This window comes from Ylistrum balloti, unplaced genomic scaffold (genome assembly GCF_031769215.1).
Source record: "Ylistrum balloti isolate Yb309-2 unplaced genomic scaffold, AGI_CSIRO_Ybal_v1 Utg369606, whole genome shotgun sequence".
Taxonomy (NCBI): domain Eukaryota; kingdom Metazoa; phylum Mollusca; class Bivalvia; order Pectinida; family Pectinidae; genus Ylistrum; species Ylistrum balloti.
Window position 1 is genome coordinate 770,001 of NW_026781884.1, and position 18,638 is coordinate 788,638.

The 18,638-nt window shown below is 34.3% G+C and overlaps 1 protein-coding gene across 2 annotated transcripts in view; it reads left to right on the forward strand.

Annotated features, from left to right (window-relative positions):
- LOC132546636 (uncharacterized) overlaps positions 1-15,410 on the forward strand; it is an 18,508-nt gene extending 3,098 nt beyond the window's left edge. Inside the window, exons 1-3 of one of the 2 annotated variants that reach the window (XM_060210361.1) lie at positions 8,051-8,254; positions 12,595-12,741; positions 15,037-15,410. In XM_060210361.1, the coding sequence (XP_060066344.1) occupies positions 8,053-8,254; positions 12,595-12,741; positions 15,037-15,188 (501 nt within the window). In that variant the 5' untranslated portion in view covers positions 8,051-8,052 and the 3' untranslated portion in view covers positions 15,189-15,410. Of the gene's footprint in view, positions 1-8,050; positions 8,255-12,594; positions 12,742-15,036 lie in introns of those variants that run through there. The other variant, XM_060210368.1, reaches the window with a different exon arrangement.
- Positions 15,411-18,638: the final 3,228 nt, after the last annotated feature.

The following is an 18,638-nucleotide window of genomic DNA, read 5'->3' on the forward strand; positions in this document are numbered from 1 at the left end:
ATTAATTACTTTTAATAAATACAATGAAATTCTGATTGTTCGATTTTAGATGCAGTAATATGTAGAGTAAATTATCCTCAAATATTTTGAATTTACTGAATGAAGAAAACATTTTAATTGGCCGCTTTTATCATAAAAAGAAATAAATGAAATAAATAAACGAACAGAGATAAATAAAGAAATTAAATAAATATGATGATAAATAACTTAAACAAACCCACAAAATTTTGAAAACAAAATTATGCTCAGTAGATGTAATATCTCAATGGATGATGTTAATGGTCCCATCTGTCAAATTAAGAAGAATAAAAGATTCCTTTGTTATCATATCTCTAACATGGGTTCTTGATAATTTAATTTCGTAATTGGTTAATTAGTCAAATGGAACATCATTTGATTTGGTGAAATATATGACCAAAAACATGGAATCTAATAAGGAGCCGATCACTTGTCTCACAGTATATGTGTTCGATACTGATTGTCGATGAAGCAGAAGATGCTTAAATTTCTGGAACACCTGGTCTTGTCCTCCATGTAGTTCTTCAAGGGTCTCAGTGCAAATTTTTCTTTTGTTTGTCTGTCCTTCGTTTTATTACTTTGGAGCTAGAGTCTAGATTCGATTTTGTCGACATGCTATCTTGTCGTTTTTTTTCAAAAAAAAAAAAAAAAGAAAAAAACGAAAACACTAAAACAAAAAATAAAAAAAAAAACAAAAAAAGTTATACATTTATTATGAGTTGAAAATAGGTTTTTATGTTTATGTAGTTTTTATACATTAAACACGTTGTATTGACATTTTTCTTCTTCTTTAGTTAAACCTAGAAACAAATACATTTATTTTTTATTTTACTTACAGTATGATAATTGATTTTCCTAGGGGATTTATTTCAGTGTGTGGGGAATCATTATCCACACTTCATATGCTTACGAACTGTTGAAATAAGCATAACATTTATGGAAATAAAATGCCCACGAAATATCAATCTTTTGAAAAAAAAAGAAATAAGCCCCTCGAAAATATATAATTTTGCAATACTTTTTATAGTGAGAAAGAACACTTTTGCATATTTACATCAATGCAAAGAGAGAACACAAATTATCTTATAAATTTGACAAATCTTAAAGCCCGGTACAAAATCACAAAACCAGACATCTGAAGGCGTTGTTTACTTCTGATATTACCTTAAATTCCATGGTAAACTTTCATTTCCATGAAAACCAGCAAACAATGCGACACAAATGACCTTATCTGACATCGAACCTAACCCCCAACCAAATGTCTTGAATGAGGAGCTAACACGTTAGACATTTTAAGAAGGTTTGTGTTATCAATAGTGACAGCTGTAGGTTGCCGCCATTTTATTTAATCACTAGTAATTTGTCACAGGCTAAACTCTCTCTGAACGTTTTTACAGCAAATTTCGTCTGTTAGTGTTAGTAAAAGTTTCTATGTAAATATAACAAGAGGCCCAAGGGGCCTTAACGGTCACCTGAGGAATATATGTCAATAATCTGGGGATTTTAAAATGTTGCAAAAATGTTACAACACTTGTGCAGGACCAAGTGTACAACATCTGTACCAAGTTTGAACATGACCCACCCAATGGTTCTTGAGAGGAAGTCCATAATGTCTTAGCCAAACAGAGGCTAGGGTGGCCATCTTGGATTTTGAATCGCCCAAAAAAGTTAAAACACTTACCAGGACCTTGTGTAGAGCCCCTCCTGGGGCCCCTATTGGGGCCACGCCCTTTTTCTTCGCAAATTTGAAGCGGCTTCCCATGGGGATGCTTTGTGACAAGTTTGGTCAAAATCCATCCACTGGTTCTTGAGAAGTAGTCATTTAATGAAGGTTTTTACATATGGCCCCTTTTACACCCCTTATAGGCCCCAAAGGGTACATTATCACTTTTTTCAACATAATTTCATACGTCCTTCACTAAGGGATGCTTTCTACCAAATTTGGTTGAAATCGGTCAAAGTTGAATTTTCGACCCTTTTGAGCGCCCCCTAGTGGGGCAGTTTTTGACCCAATTTTTTTTTCATTCGCAAACTTTGTAGACCTTGCCATAAGGACCCTAAATATCAAATATGAATATGACTGTTGGTTCATGAGAAGAAGATTTTTAAAGGTTTACCTAATTTTACCCCCTTTTCCCCCCTCCTGGGGCCCCTATTGGGGCCATGCCCTTTTTCTTCGCAAACTTGAAGCGGCTTCCCATGGGGATGCTTTGTGCCAAGTTTGGTCAAAATCCATTCAGTGGTTCTTGAGAAGAAGTCGAATATGTGAAAAGTTAACGACGCACGACGACAGACAAATCATGATGGCAATAGGTCAACATGAACCTTCGGCTCAGGCGACCTAAAAATTGATTTACATTGAATTTATTTTTTTTGTTAACATATTTTTCACGATTTAAAAACCCCAAAAAACTAACTATTTTGTCGCGTACTCTGAAGTCATGATGTGTGAGTATTGTCCGCCAAAAGCCTCACCAGCTTTCACGTTTCATATCTGCCCTAAATTTGCCAGTAATTTGGTTACTTCGTGTGTGAAAATGTAATAAATGAAAAATTCAATAGTGTCATCAGTAATAAATATATTTCACTCGTGTGTATTGTATTTGTTATAACTGAGGACACTATTAAATCTCACCTATATCTTGTCACTGGTATCTATATACACAGTTGCTTTCAATTAATCATATTTACGTTGTAGGAATTCCCTCTGTTATATAGTGTTTTACTAGAGTGTAGTTTACAAACGATATAAACGCAGTTTAAGTGACAGATAAAATAGAATGTCGACATTCCAATTATTTGTATCTATAAATTGTTTTGATATCGAATTGGATGCAAAAAAAATCAAATAAAGGGGAAAAAATTAATGAAGAAGTAATGAAATAAATAATAATATTATATAGAAGTTCTACAACGAGTGGTAATTGATTATCATCGTTATCTCACTCGAGTTAGTTAATTTTCAAAGTCAGAAAAGACACGAGGCTCTGCCGAGTGTCTTTTCTAAATTTGAAAATTAACTAACGAGAGTTTGATAACGATGATAATCAACTGTCACGAGTTGTAGAACTTCTTTCTACCATGACCTTTTAACGTAAATATATATATATTGTGTACAACATTGTTTCGCCCCAATTGACGTAAGAATACATCGTGTGTTGTCTGATTGGCTCATTAATATGCAAAAAGCGGCAAAATCGCTATTTTTGATGCAAAGGACTTATATATTCAATAATATTGTTTGGAAACATCCCGTAATAGTAGTTCATTGAAACACGTTACAAAATTACACAAATTGTTTATCTTAAAAAAAAATAATTTGGAACTAGATTTTATTGCGGATACGAGTAGCGCCTCTTCGCTGGAAAATGTTAATGCAGACACGACTAAGATAGCGTGTAATTTCAAGAACTTCTGATCACTTTCATCAGAACTATACATCACAATTTCAAAGGTTGGGAAACCAAAATTACTGCATTTACCAATTACTATCTCCTTTCCCCCTCCACACAGTTTTACCGCATCACCAATCTTGACCGCCGGCAAGAATGAGAGATCGTCATTGTCAGTCATGTTGATGATGGACAGCAGACGACGAAAACAATCGCAAGTGGCGAAAGTAGTTCGGGGTCACAGATCATTGTTGGGTCAACTGTCAATGCCTCGTCCAATAGATTTGGCTGTCACCAATAATACACGTGTGTATTATACGTATGAATAAACAATGGATATGGTGTTAAATGAATAGTCAGGGCGTGAGATAACATACGCAGGTTATGGTAGAAATCATGGTAAAAAAACACTGATTTGTTGATGCTGCGAGAATTGTTTATTTGTCTGTGCATGTATCAAATATGTTATACAATATTCTATATCTTATATATTATAAGATAAGACAGTACATAACTTGTTATAAAATGTAATTATTTTACATTTAGGACACGAACAATAATATTTTCTATATCAGTTATCTCAACATAATTGATAAAAATGATGTTGGTAAACAGAACCATTATTTTTTTTGGTTGATTGTTTAGTAGTTCAGCCTATAGGTTTATAGATTAAAATCTGAAGTAGAATTCGTAGCAAAAGAATAAAGTGAGTATCCGAAAGAATTTTACTGTTTAAAAAATCGAGAAGAAAAAATTTAATAAACGACAATATAAGCTTTACCATCAGTATATAAGGTGAAAGGAACCTTTATGACATAGGGAGAAATTAAAACATCAACTCAGTCGGAAAAAGTGTTATATACACCCTTATCAAATGTACCTCATTCATAATTTCTCAAAGGAAAAAATGAAGTACATTAAACAATCATTCTCTTTTGGCTATAGAAATACAAGAATGATACAACAGAAGTTTCTTCTTTCTATAAGTCTGTATTCTACTAAGGAATATAGATGTGTGTTACGAGTATTTGGAAAAAAATATTTGTGTACATCTTGCAAGCGCGAATAGAACTCCAGTCAGAAATGATCGCGAGATAAGTGGAGAAATCACGACAAAAAATAATTGCGGTACACACGAATACAACTTAATCATCAGATATTTAAGTTTTAGTTTTCAAATACATCTCAATGTGTTCGAGTAAAATTGAGGTTCAAGTCCCATCGCAACAACGGTGCGTATTAGGGAGGTAACTCTAGCGGAAAATAGTTCTTCGGCTGGAATGAATTATTACCAATCAAAACATTGGCTATCATCGGTGAGACGATAACAGTAGTTATGTATACAAAACGCCAATATATAGAGCGTTAAATTTACATAAATGCGTGATTAATCCCCTCTTTATTTGATTTGTTTTATTTATGTCTCTTTTCAACTCGTTTAGTCACATTCTCTCACAATTCGGCTGCCGCCATTTGCAACAAGAAACAACCAAAATATTTGCTCTCCGAATATCAAAATGGATATTAAGATCATTTACAATAACACTGGATTTATAAATACCTGCGTCTTTGCTAAAATCAATGGCAGTAGGAGAGGGACGCGTCTTCTCTGCCATTTCCGCGTTTATCCTTGTATAACGTCATCGAGGGGGAGGTAACTCGAATACGCTCTTATTTGAAACCGTGTATACCCACTGTTATAATGAAACGAAGGGAAGTAACTCTGGGAGATCAGACAGCTTCAGTGGTTATACATGAGTAACATAGCAAATGCGCTTTGTATATAAGGAATCCATAGTTAGTATAATGAAACTTATTGTGTCCATCAGAAATGTAAACACAGTTGAATTATGTTACAGATGTGGCCAAACGTATGAAGATGTGTATACTCATATAGTCTTACAGTGCAATTTTACTGAAGAAATTCGAGATAAATTATGGTGTCAAATGATCAGTATCAGTGATCATGAGTTTAGCGTATATTTACATGATCACTCAGATTTTGACCTATTCCATATCTTGATTGGTGGAGAAGTAATGTATGAATTGAAAAGAAATATCACAGTTTTACCTTAATTCAGTCATTATGTTTCAAAAATGCTTAAAGCATATTATGGCTAAAATGTATATGATACAAATTACATCTAAAGAATTATCATTAAGTACAATATATATATATATGAGTAATGTAATTATGATGCATCTTATATGTTGCTTTGGTATTTTGTAACTATTTAATCATTATTATACTTATGTTATAATGATCACTGTATTGCAAAAATGATGTACCTCAATGTTCCGATGTGATTTTGTAACGACTTAATTACTATAATTATCCTAATGTTAAAATATATTTGGTAATAATTTTGATTTGCATGCCAATTCAACGTTCTCTTTCACTAAATTAATGTTGTTCTTTTTGTGAAATCTTCTTAAAGGAGGAAAAAAAGAGAATAATAATAACAACAACAATAATAATAATAATAAATGGATTAAAGGCTCAACGGAATAAAGTAAAGAATTTGTAGAAACATGCTCGCCATTTTTTATTTTAAAATGTACGCGACCTTGAATCAATGACCCATTCGTACTTTCAAAGATCTTCCTTCGAGTAACAATAAAACAGGTGAATGTGCAAAGGCAAACACTGTCTTTTGAATACGTACTACCGAGATATGAAAGCTGGAAATAATTTAAGCTATTTGCTAGTGAATTAGGAAATCAAGGATATTATGAAAATTTTGGAATTTCCCTTTTCAAAAGACATGTTTGATTTGTCAATTAATAAAATTGGCTAGTCAAATACGTTCTTTGGAAAATAGAATTGCTCCATTCCTATTTCGGTAATGCCAGCAATTTATCGGGAAATTCACCGGACTTGTTTGCATTCATAGTGAGCGAAGGCGTATAAATTTAGTCTGTTGTAATTTAAGTCGAGGTTTCCTTGTAGGCAATTTATTTCCAACCATTTTGTACCAAAGGTATAAAAAATAAGCAGTATTCGGCTGAACACCGGCGAATTTCTGTCTGGTCCTTCGTTGGTCCCTTTTACAAGTTGTATTGTAATATACAAGTCCTCAACAAGCCCCTATATGTTCTGCCATATGAAAGGTCCAGATGTTGACGCATTTGTCTTCCCATCCGTTCTGGACAGAGGATACTTATCCGTCGTGTCCTTCAATGATCAAGACGCCACTGTCGATATTGATAAGCACGCTTTGAATTTCACGTCAAGTAGATGGAGTTTGTAATTGGAAGAGGTTTCCTTACTCATAAGAACAAATGGACTACGGTTCTTCAACCATTTCATATGCTTGTCCACTTCGTTAAGAAGGTACCTGTTCACAATGAAGATATCATCGTTCAGTAGTCCTTATAATTCCAATTCATTTCTCTTTCCGTTGTATTGATACAACTTTTTAACCCTCCGTTCGTCCCCGCTAGGTGGAGGTTGTCATGGCCGCAGTCCTCTAATTGAAACAAATGAAAAATGGAGAGTGTAACACGCAATCAGGTTATTACAAGGATGAAGAGTATCATAACAGATGCGTAAAAGTCAAACTCTTTCAACCATCGATTATATATATAAACTTTATTTATTTTACAACAATTGTGAAACACGTTATGTCAACTTATACTAATCACTTTTGTTGGCCCGGATGTAAGCGCGCGAGGGGTCTTATTGTGGGAGGAAAACCGGAGTACCCGGGGAAGACCCACGTGGTCGTGCAGGTGACCCCTTACCTTTTCACGTCCGTTCCGGGAATCGAACCCCGGTCGGCTAGGAGAAAGGCGAGTGCGTTACCACTGCGCCACCCGACCACCATCGATTCTATATCTGTCCTTTAGACTTTGATAAAAAAAAAAGATACAAACGGTTCTGCTGCTTATGACAAAAAACATTCAACTACAAAGTCAAAACTTACGGTCCAAAATTTTCATGAAGGAAAAGGTGGCAAAATGTTGAAAATAAATAGACCATACTATGATAATATTGTGTAAAGTATTATAGTTAATTTTACAAAATGTATTTCTGTATCTTGAATTATGTAGATTAACGTTGTCCATAATAGACAAATAAGACATTCAAATACTGGGCAAAGTTGCGTAATGCTGATGTTTACATTTTAAAATGCACTGTACTGAGTCATCTGAAATGAAGTCTGTTATGAACTCGTTGAAATACTTTGATTGTGACAAGTTGTACAGACATGATTCATTCATGCATATCAACCCACAACAGACAGGAGCATCAGTACAATGAATGAAATTAATCCAGATTGTTTAACGACATTTCGTCATCAATGTGATATATAATATTCAAGTAACGGATTGGAGACACGCCCCTGTTGATAGACGCCTCTGGGTTTTTCCTTGAACACATTAACACCTTACCTGTACATAGTTTACAAATATCCCAGCGGCCCAATTTTATATGGTCACAATCCGGGTCGAGCAATGCGCTAGTGACAGCCGGAAGCTACATAAGATAGTACAATGTTTAGGTTGGAAGTGGTCACGAATGAATAAACATATCATAGTTTTAAGTGTATGTGAAGCGTCACAGTGAAACAGTGTGAATAGACTAGGTTTCTGGGAAGGGCTGCTTCAACACACGCGGAGTTATAACTTGCCTTTCAAAATGGGACTAGCAGATACATCGGTATTATTGAAGATTGCCTTAGGATCTACACTTGCTGGCATTCTGTTTCATCTTATTGGTCTAGCAACGCCTTATTGGACCTCACAAACAATCACTCTTGGTTCTCTTGATTTTAGCTACAACTCCGGGTTGTGGAGAGGGTGTTCGGCAGGAAGATGTGGTAGTATCACCTCAAGTCCAAGTAAGTAGATTTGAAAAGGAGGGGACGCACGTGCTGAAGACAATATTGAGATAAAGTCTTAAATATGAAACTATACAGATTCACTACTGTGTGATATTAGTTACATAAATCAATACATGAAATAAATAAATAAATAAGGCGAAGAAAAAGGTGAAATAGAATTAAAACCGAAAGTAATTTTTATTCCGGATCCAATTCAATTAGTGCCATACTTTACAGCCTACACTATGCACATCTGATATTTGAACCAATAGCCTGTTCTTCTAAGTGTATTATGGTCAATCGCAACAATTGTAAACACTGCAGTTGTAAGGTGTTTTGCGATAGGACTTAAAAGTCATTTTATGTCGCCATATACCTTTAGTTATCTCGATTATCTGTGATCGCAATTTGCACGCTCTGGCGATCGCGATTTGCACGTTCCCGCGCGCTCGAGATTTGCACCCTTCCCAAAAACTCAGGATAGTTAGTATTTCGGAAGAAAGCTACGATCATCCTGTGCTGTCGTGGTTTTGTCCTTTGACAAGACACGTTACTCCAATTGCTCTGGATGACATGCCGATATTAATACACTGTATCTAAAAGGTGGTAGTATGATATAATAGCCATGAAACAATTATAAACAAGTTTACAGAGAGAGAGAGAGAGAGAGGGAGGGAGAGAGGGGGTGGTGGTGTATAACACGTACAATGTATATTGAGAATACTTTCTATATATTTCGATCATGCATCTGCTCCTAATCCATGCAAGCAAAAAACATGTGATGCACTGTCCACATGCCTAAACTCACAACTTGTCGATGTCCATAAGTGCGCGTGCTTTGTATGCTTCCGCCTTGTCACACGTTGATTTCTGAATAAGACAAGATGTCCGGAAAGATAAACGTCCTCTCCTTCATTGACGACACCCTCTGTGTAAATCTTGGTCAGTAAGTAAGTAAGTAATGCCAAAAGTAATAAAGTTTATATTGATTAAAAAATGTGGTTGATTTATAACTGAGAATACTGACAGAAGGCATATTCTTCCTTCTAGTCATATCATAACAACAAAAATAGAGATTTTTTATAGTGAGTGTCAAGAAAAACAAAAACAAAAATGTCGCTGGCAAAAATTCAGCTTGTTCGACAATATCCCTTTTAACACAACCATAATATACTTACTATATTCAGGCAAGCTTATAAAGCGTACTAACTAGTCACGCCACACATTCCAGCATATTTGCTCAATCAATTATGTGTGTTTTTCCCGCCTTTACTATGCGTGAGGTAGTTTATTTACAAACTATTGTACGGCGACAAACGAGAGCCTTAGAAAACGATCATTCGGATGTCGGATGTCTCAAAACAACAACAACAACATATGTGTACTGCACTTCCTTTTCGATAAGAATTTTTATATATAACTATGTTATTTCTGAAACGTACATAGGCGGGATTCATATAAAGAAAGAACAAAGGATATCTTTGTAAATAAATAAATAGTATGTTTGTAGAGGTTTGTGTAGTTTACTGTGTTTCTTGAGGTATGTGTAGTATACTGTGTTTCTGGAGGTTTGTGTAGTATACTATGTTTCTGGGTGTGTGTGTAGTATACTATGTTTCTGGGGGTTTGTGTAGTATACTATGTTTCTGGGGGTTTGTGTAGTATACTATGTTTCTGGGTGTGTGTGTAGTATACTATGTTTCTAGGGGTTTGTGTAGTATACTATGTTTCTGGAGGTTTGTGTAGAATACTATGTTTCTGGAGGTTTGTGTAGTATACTATGTTTTCTTTCAGTCTAAATAACTGTTCACATAGTTTACAGGTAGCTGCTTTAATATTAATACACCACTGCGTCGTTCTCGCATTACAAGAATACTCATTGTTCGTTGATCTGATCGCTTGTTACCGTAATGGTGGTATAATTACGTACCCGTATTTTGACATCAGAATCACTATAACAAATTTATATCCGAATTTATTTTAGAGATACTAGTAACATGGTACCTGTAACGACAATTCAGATATACGTTTATACAGTAATAATTCTTCATTAGATAAATGATTGTGACCAAGATCGGAAAGGACCAGGAAGTATATAATATTTAAAGAACCACACCGGCCGGACTCGGTCTAATATTCACGATGACGAAAACATAGCTTCTAAACATTACAAATGTGATAATGTATTTTTAAATCGGTCATCCTTTACCTTTTTTTTGAGTTCTTACTTATTTAACTACTTTTGTGCAGCGCTGTATATTCTTTGTTTTCTGTAAAAAAAAAAAACCCCATATTGATAATATAGTAAACTTATAGCCAAATCGATTGCAGATCAACGAACACGATAGTGTCCGGTCTATATGGGCGTTCGTGCACAGTGTCTCTCGTTAATCACATATTTGATTCATCACTTTCGTTGCTATGACGATAACCAACCTGTTTACTATACAAATTGAAAACATCTCGTATAAAAACCCAGTGAAATGTAGATTCACGGCAATACGTCAATGACATGCGTACATTTGTATATATACTGTTGAAACAGACTTAACAGATAGCGACATCATGCTATTCTTACGCCTGCCTTTACCTTGACGTGTGTATACAAATTCCCGGATGTATAGTCAGAGTGATTTCAATGACAAACTATTACTTCTCTTCAATTGACCTAAAACAACGTAACTAATTAATTAATCAATCAATATTTTGAAGGGTAACTTCACTATGACAATCAAAAATAGGGCCCAATTTAGATGAATAAACAGAAGTATATTTTTATACGTGCACTTTCAATCTATCATTACACACCTGTGCGTTGGAAGCATTCAAATAAATAAATAATGAATTTCAATGATTTTGTGTGTGTGTGAAACCTGTCATTGCGTTTATAGGATATGTTGTGTTCTCAGGACGAGCTTAAAAGCTGTCATTATTGTGTACACATAATTTTTTAAAAAGTTAAAACAGAAAGCATATCTGTCGTTTCGTTAAGACATAAGCTGTGTTTTGCAACACAGAAAAACAAAAGTGGCCAGCCGCTGGCGAGCTTTTGTCTGAGCCAAAATTTAGCTTTTATAATAAGACACTGATGATGTATTCCATTTATCAAGCAACATTGATTGATCGCCAAACTATATGGCCTTCCTACTCTTTGTTGCTCATTTCCTGTTAACCTGACTGATCATACAAACCCAAGAGACAACGGAAGGAAATTGAAAAGGTTACATTTGCATGTACGGCCATCATATTGTATATATCATAAATAGGTCATATTTATAAGAATATTTTTTTCTTTGCATGATTTGTGCATGTTACTGTAACATGGCCTGTTTCCTGATAAATTAAATATGAACACGAAAAGCGTCTATTTCACTACTAGATCTATACTTTTTTGTATCAGACAAGTTCACACGGTCACAGGGCATATACAGAGAGTGCATAGTACCTATATGGTGTCATAAACAGTAATATTAAAGAGTATTAAGTTTCTTTTATTCTAAAAAAATGTTTGCTACTTTTTTGATGATAAAGGTCCTTTAAACGGCGAACGAATTATCTTGCATTCTTATGTCATCAGAGACAAAGTTTTGTGCAAAGTCCGAAATGATATAATGAAAAGTCGTCAGTGGCAATCTTGCATACACACACCGTTTCAGTGTCTTTGTCTCTTGTGTTCAATGTGCTGACAAAACTTTCTTCAAATGTTGTGATAAATGTTGTAAGTGTTTTGTATAGCTATTTCTCAATTGCAAGCATTGATGTTCCGAATATGCTTTAGAAAGTTTTCAAATAGAAACAGATGTTCCGAATTTTCAGATTGAATCTAAATAAAGAAATTGTACAATGTATCTGTACTTAATTGTGTCGTTTGAACACCATCGGTCTAGGAACTTCAATAAACCAATAAACGTGGCTTAATCTCAATCACGTTTAATCGTTATCAGTTTTAGTGATCTCATTGAGAAATATTCTATCTCTTCGTGCTATATGAAGCTGGACGTGTTTGTTTGCCTGTTGGTTCCGTTGTTGTAAAATTGTTCTCAACTGAGGACATGATTAACTTGGATTAACCAAGGTTTAAAAGGCGGGTGTCGTCTATGAAGCAAAAAACACCTAGTATTGTTTTTCTTGTGCTTTTTCAGGAGTCTCTTTTTAAATGTTTCTTTTGTACATAAATTGCCCTAAGATTTAGGAATTTGGTAGTTTCTTTGATGTTATTCATATAAGTAACTTATTTTTCATTCTTTTTTTATTGTTTTTGGAAGAGGTAGAAAATCACGTCTTTGTATCAACCATTCGAATCCAACGGTTCCGTAACATATCTCAGTGATAGACAGAATGAATGTTTATTTCTATAGGTTGGATGGAAGCTACACAAGCGTTTGCAATACTTGGATTTCTGGCCGGCCTTGCAGCCATTGTACTGGCTGTATTGTATGTGTTTTTGGAACAACTGAGGAAAGACATTATTTACATAATAGCAAGCTTGGGAAATCTCGTCGCTGGTAAGTACTTGTATTAGGCATGTTAAAATCTTACAACGAACGGACGTGCTGTTACGGAAATGACCTACTTCTGTGCAGTTCAATACACTTGTTTTGGTCGATCTAGATGCTCTGAATATTTCTTATGCGTTCCATGAATAAACAAGATAGAACTACATTTTTCGTCATTTACACTTACCTCAGCAAAGAATTTTCAGTTACGTTGGATGTTGAAGATGGTGCTTTTTTGTATTTTACTATTATTCATGTTATGAGTATGTGTCACGTGCATTGTGTTATATCAATACAGCGTGTAATGGGAGGGGGGTGCACTAGCTCCACAACTCCATAAAGTTTTATTATTATTATTATTGTTATTTTTTTTTGTAAATATTTAATAATTCAAAAACAGCATAATTAGTAGTGTACATGTGGTCATTTTGAAGCGTGTCAATACTAGATTGAAATGTAACAATCACGGGGATTAAACAACACAACTCCATGATATATTAGTGCATGGATCCTGGTTTTATTTAGCGTGTCAAACGAACCCAGGTGTGGATTTAAAACACATAATTGTCAACATATTGGCGTGACCAGTAAGCAGCGTTCAAACCAGGAACAATTTAATATTATAATTTTATTCTCAAGGACATCAACGTTTCTAGATAAACCTGTGATAACCAACAAATCAGGATGTGACAGCGAGTCCTTAAGTCCTACTTTGTGTACATTAAGTAGTTTGATAAAACAAGATCTCAGCGAAAAATTAGTTTGTTTCAGTGATAAATTCATACTTCTGTTACTTCATCATTAAACAAGCTAATCAATTATATTTTGTCTATGAAATTCATTTGTTTATTTGTTTTTTTCATTTTCAAAGCGACAGTGAATAGCAGTAGCTTTCTACATATCGTACAAGATGCTCTAGGGCGCACTATATATAGAAACTGCTATCCATTGCCGCTATGAAAATGAAAAAAAAATCCATTAAATCCCTCAATGAGTAAAGATTTGATCTAAAATTTCAATGTGAGAGTCATTTTTTAAAATGTCATTGAAGTCAAATGCAAAGACTTCGGTATAAATTAAGTACAATTTTCGCAATTTTCAATGAATTCATATTTTATTTAATTTCTTTTTTATGTGTTGAATCTTAAAACTGTTTTATTCTTTTACGTAACCAAGCAATTTAGTTATGATGTTTAAATATTTACGTTCGTCACGATAAATTTTAATTGGGTATGAAATGTCTTGATTGTGTTATAACACATTCCATCCTCATAGCAAGCTGTAGTGCATGTTCTCGAATGTAAACTTCATCGTTTATTCATATTTCGGCCGTTCATCAACAAATTATCTAACATTCAACAAAAATAAATAAATAAAAAAAATAATCGTTTTTGCAATAAAAAAACTTCACGAATTATTTCGTACCTTATCAATGAATATGAATCCAACGAAAGTGTGTTAAGCTGACTATACCTTGATGTCATGGGTCATATAATATTGCCCGAAGGCTTTGTTTCATAATGTCAACGCCAGCATATTTATATAGTAATGAGTCTAAAAACCACACAGCAAGGTTTTGGCTTATATATCATAATAAAACAGGTTTGTACAAATGACATACAAGTAAAAGGTATTTCTCAATAAAAAAAAAAAAAAAAAATAGCCAAATAACACAGGAAACTGTATCATTGAGCTGTTTCGTCATTTATATCAAAAAGTCGAAAATCAAACTTGGCGGACAAAATCAAACTTGGCTGTAAAGCACTTACCATCTATTGATTAAATCAAACTTGGCGGACATGTATCCTCATATCTGTAGATGGAGGAAGCTTTCTTCTCCAGTATCTGTAAAGCACTTACCATCTATTGAGAAAATCAAACTTGGCGGAAATATATCCTCATGGAAAAACAATATAGGTAACTTATAACTAAGAAAAGTTTTATTTTAGTAAGTTGAGGTCTCAACTCAAAAATTTTGTTGCGTCATTTTCAATTCAATAAGCAAAGTCATTGTCCATATTTATGACGTCACAATCACTTTCTGACTGGGGCATCAAATAAAAAACGCCTAATGGTATATAAACCTAGTAACATATGCCAGAATTTTTTAAAAGGACAAAGTCACTGGTGAATTATTTGATACTTAAAGAATGATTAAAAAATTGTATCCGTTTTATCTGTTGCGAGTGATTTTAATGTTTGCTATGCTGGGCCAATATGCAAAACATCAACATGCTTTGATTAACATATTGTATGCTTTACCATCTTGTCTCCTAAATTAGTATCCTGTTCTGTCTTTTCCAGCCGGATGTATTTTCCTCGCCGTGGTCATTTTTGGTTCTAAGATCACTACTGGATTATCGTGGTCATTTGGTTTATCGATCGTGGGAATGATATTTCACGGCGTCGCAGGAGTACTGATGGGTGTCAACAGGTTCCAGAACAAACCCCAATAAAGAACAGAAGGACGTTTAATCTGCTTATATATAATTTTATATAACATTGCAGTTTCAGCTTTAAAAAACATAAAAAACTAAAAAAGCAAAATATTGTCGCTGTCTACTTGTCCGTCTGAATTTGCATTTCAAAATATATATATCCTAATACCGTTTCTACCATTTGGAGAGCTACGTTCTGAAATTTCCACAAATTCATTGTGATTGGATGTTATTTATAAATTAAGTGAGTACTTGTTTGTCAACATGGCAAACATTCCTTCATATATAGCAACATCCTAAAAAATTATGCAAATTATTTTATGGTACGTGTCTTACAGAGATACTAATTCGGTGATAGTAGCAAAGGGTTAATATGAAAATTTACCTTTCCTGTTGGAAAATAGGTTAAATACTAGTATTTCTGCTTCAATGACACAAGGAACAGACATACCTAACAGGATTTTGAGTTCGAGGATGATTTCAGAATGTTTGTTTTCCCTGTAATGTGTTTATGATACATATATTATCATAAACAATTGTGTAGTCGATATATAGACATCAGTATAGTTACGGTTAGGTGTTGTCACCATTCACTTTGCATGTTTGTATACAAAATATTACTACAGAGTAAGGGCTAAAGTAGAATTTTCGTTCTTGTTTTCGCTTATTCTGAATAATCGCTTCCTAACCTTAACCATTATATTTTAACATATTTTATACATAAGCTTTACAATCGTTTTTGACATCCCATGATATGTAAGTGTGTATCTGTCTGTTACTTCCGTGTTTGGTAGTTAGTAGTCATTGAAGTGTTTGATAAAGTGATGTCGCGATCTGACACCAGAAAATTCCTGAGCACAGAGTGCTCCCTCCTTCGGGAGTCCCCCAAATAAACAAATAAATTGTTTAAGAATTGTCTTTGGTATTGTATCCCAGTAAAATTTAGTTACTACCTATCTTACATTACCTACCAGAGGTTCGAAAACTTGCTACACAGCTTCTAATGAGATATCAACTGAGAAAACAACTTTGGAGATAAACATTTAAGAATCGCTGTTTATATTTCTTAATACAAACTACTAGACTAGTAACATTGTCAAAGAAATATATCCACATGTCAATATAAGATTCATGCAAACTCCAATTCGATGAAACTATGGGAAAATATGAACAAGATAAATACTTAAAAGGGGTCTCCTGCAAAAGTACAACGATAATAAAATGTTCAAGAAGGGTAAGCGTCTTCTGCTTCATCGGCAACCACCGCCATGTATGTAAATCATGGTCAATACAAGTAAGTGATGTCACGTATCAAAAATGTTAAGAACAATGGTTCTACCAAAAAAAGTCACGAGCACCAAACACTTCATATCGCAAAAAAGGAAATGGAATATATCCCAGTGATATCACTATGACCATATAACTTCCCCATAATCTTAATTAAGCGGCATCGCTCGAAACCCTGTACTCCGAAATTGTCAGTTCTCGACAGCATTTACGACCATGTTATTGAATGGATATAGTTTTTCAATATGACCACAATAGCATCATTGAAAAAAAAATCCATGAAAAAGTCCATGAAATAGATATAGAAGTATTATACAGCTTACCTTCGGTCAAAATTATATCGTATTTGATAGTGACTCTGTTGTCTCTTCAAGAGTCTTCAAGGTTCAGGGCACATTTTTCTACCGTAATGGCAGCTAAGTTATTCATCTTTTCTTTTCCTTTCCTTTTTAAGCGAAGGAGAATTGAAAAAAAATAGGGGAACCATATGGCGTCTCATAAGAAGATTTCATTGATGTACAAACTGAGGTAGAAAGGATCAATTTTATGCTTGGAATATATCTATAATACAAACATATTTGTCAGCTTTTTCTGAAAATGGTGTCAATTGCTAGAAGTATTGGCAGTGAGAACAAATTTTACCCGATTATCACTTCATGAATTACTTGTTCATTCTGTGTACATTGGATCGTGTGATATTTTGATTGTATGTCTGTGTTTTCCCCTATTTTTCGTTATGTAAATTGTATATTTGCATGAAAGCAAGAAAAGCTGTTTTAGAATTGTTTTTCTCAAAAGTTAAAAACATTTATAATAGGCAATTAATGTTTTTGCAAATGATTTTAGCTTTACATTGTAGAACACGGATTTAACAGTAGATTTCCTCCCTCAATATTAACGAAAAAGGCATCTTTAGCATTTCTACTTCATACACCAGGTCATTCATGTTTTAGTAATGTTTGTACTGAAGAAATGAAGAAATAAACTAAAATAAAAAAGTAGAATTGTTCACTGTCTTTTTCGTTTTGTTTTTTTCCCCACCAAGCTGAATGATAATAGTGATGATTTGAATTTCCCTATTGTTAATTTTCCATTTCTGAATAGCAACATCCCTGCATCACCAATCTACGGTGTTAATATGTCACAGCTGATTCGATATTCAAGATCTTGTTCCCTTTGTCACGTTTTCGAGAAGTCTTCACCTGGCGAACCAACCCATACCAAAATGCTTCGAAATATACAGGTTGATGAAAATGATGGGAAAGATTAACGGTCGTCATAGTGACCTCAATGAGAAAAAAAATCTATTTCTTTGTGCAATATCAAGTTGAACGTGTTGTCTTCGTGTAATAGTACAGCAAACTGGTATATGGTACCAAAAACAAGACACCCAGCCGGGTCAAATCAAAGTAACGGGAAAACCAGACACCATGGCAATGCCAAGAATTAGGCAAGGAGATGTAACTACAATTCTACAGTATTTATGTATTGGTCAGGGGACAGAACCCAAAACCTGCCTCACGGTGTGGAATATGTTATGTATCGGTCAGGGGACATAACCCAAAACCTGCCTCACAGTATGGAATATGTTATGTATTGGTCAGGGGACACAACCCAAAACCTGCATCACAGTGTGGAATATGTTATGTATCGGTCAGGAGACATAACCCAAATTCTGCCTCACAGTATGGAATATGTTATGTATTGGTCAGGGGACAGAACCCAAAACCTGCCACAAAGTCTGGAATATGTTATGAATCAATTTAGCAACCATGGGTAGAGTTGAATGATGCACAAATGTATATTCCCTTCCACAATTCGTATGAAAAGCCGTCCCCGTCTTTTATGATAATTTTATGATACTGTGAATTAATCGATACTTTTCCTTTTCTTTAATTTCCGATTTCTCTCTTTTGTTTTGAATTTTATATTTTAGGCAATTATTTGCCTCATCAAAGGATGTATATTCTGTATTGTTTGTTACGATTCTTCTTTAATTTGTTTATTATTGTTATAATTGTTGATATCGTACAATGTCAGTGCATTGTTTGTGATATCAGATTAGGTTTAAACTTACCGGTCTAATATATTAGATTGTCGCGCTGATATGGAACGCTATATGGTCTTTACCATGTTTTATTCTGTGAAGCATATATATTTCATTACTAGAAGCTCGGTTCA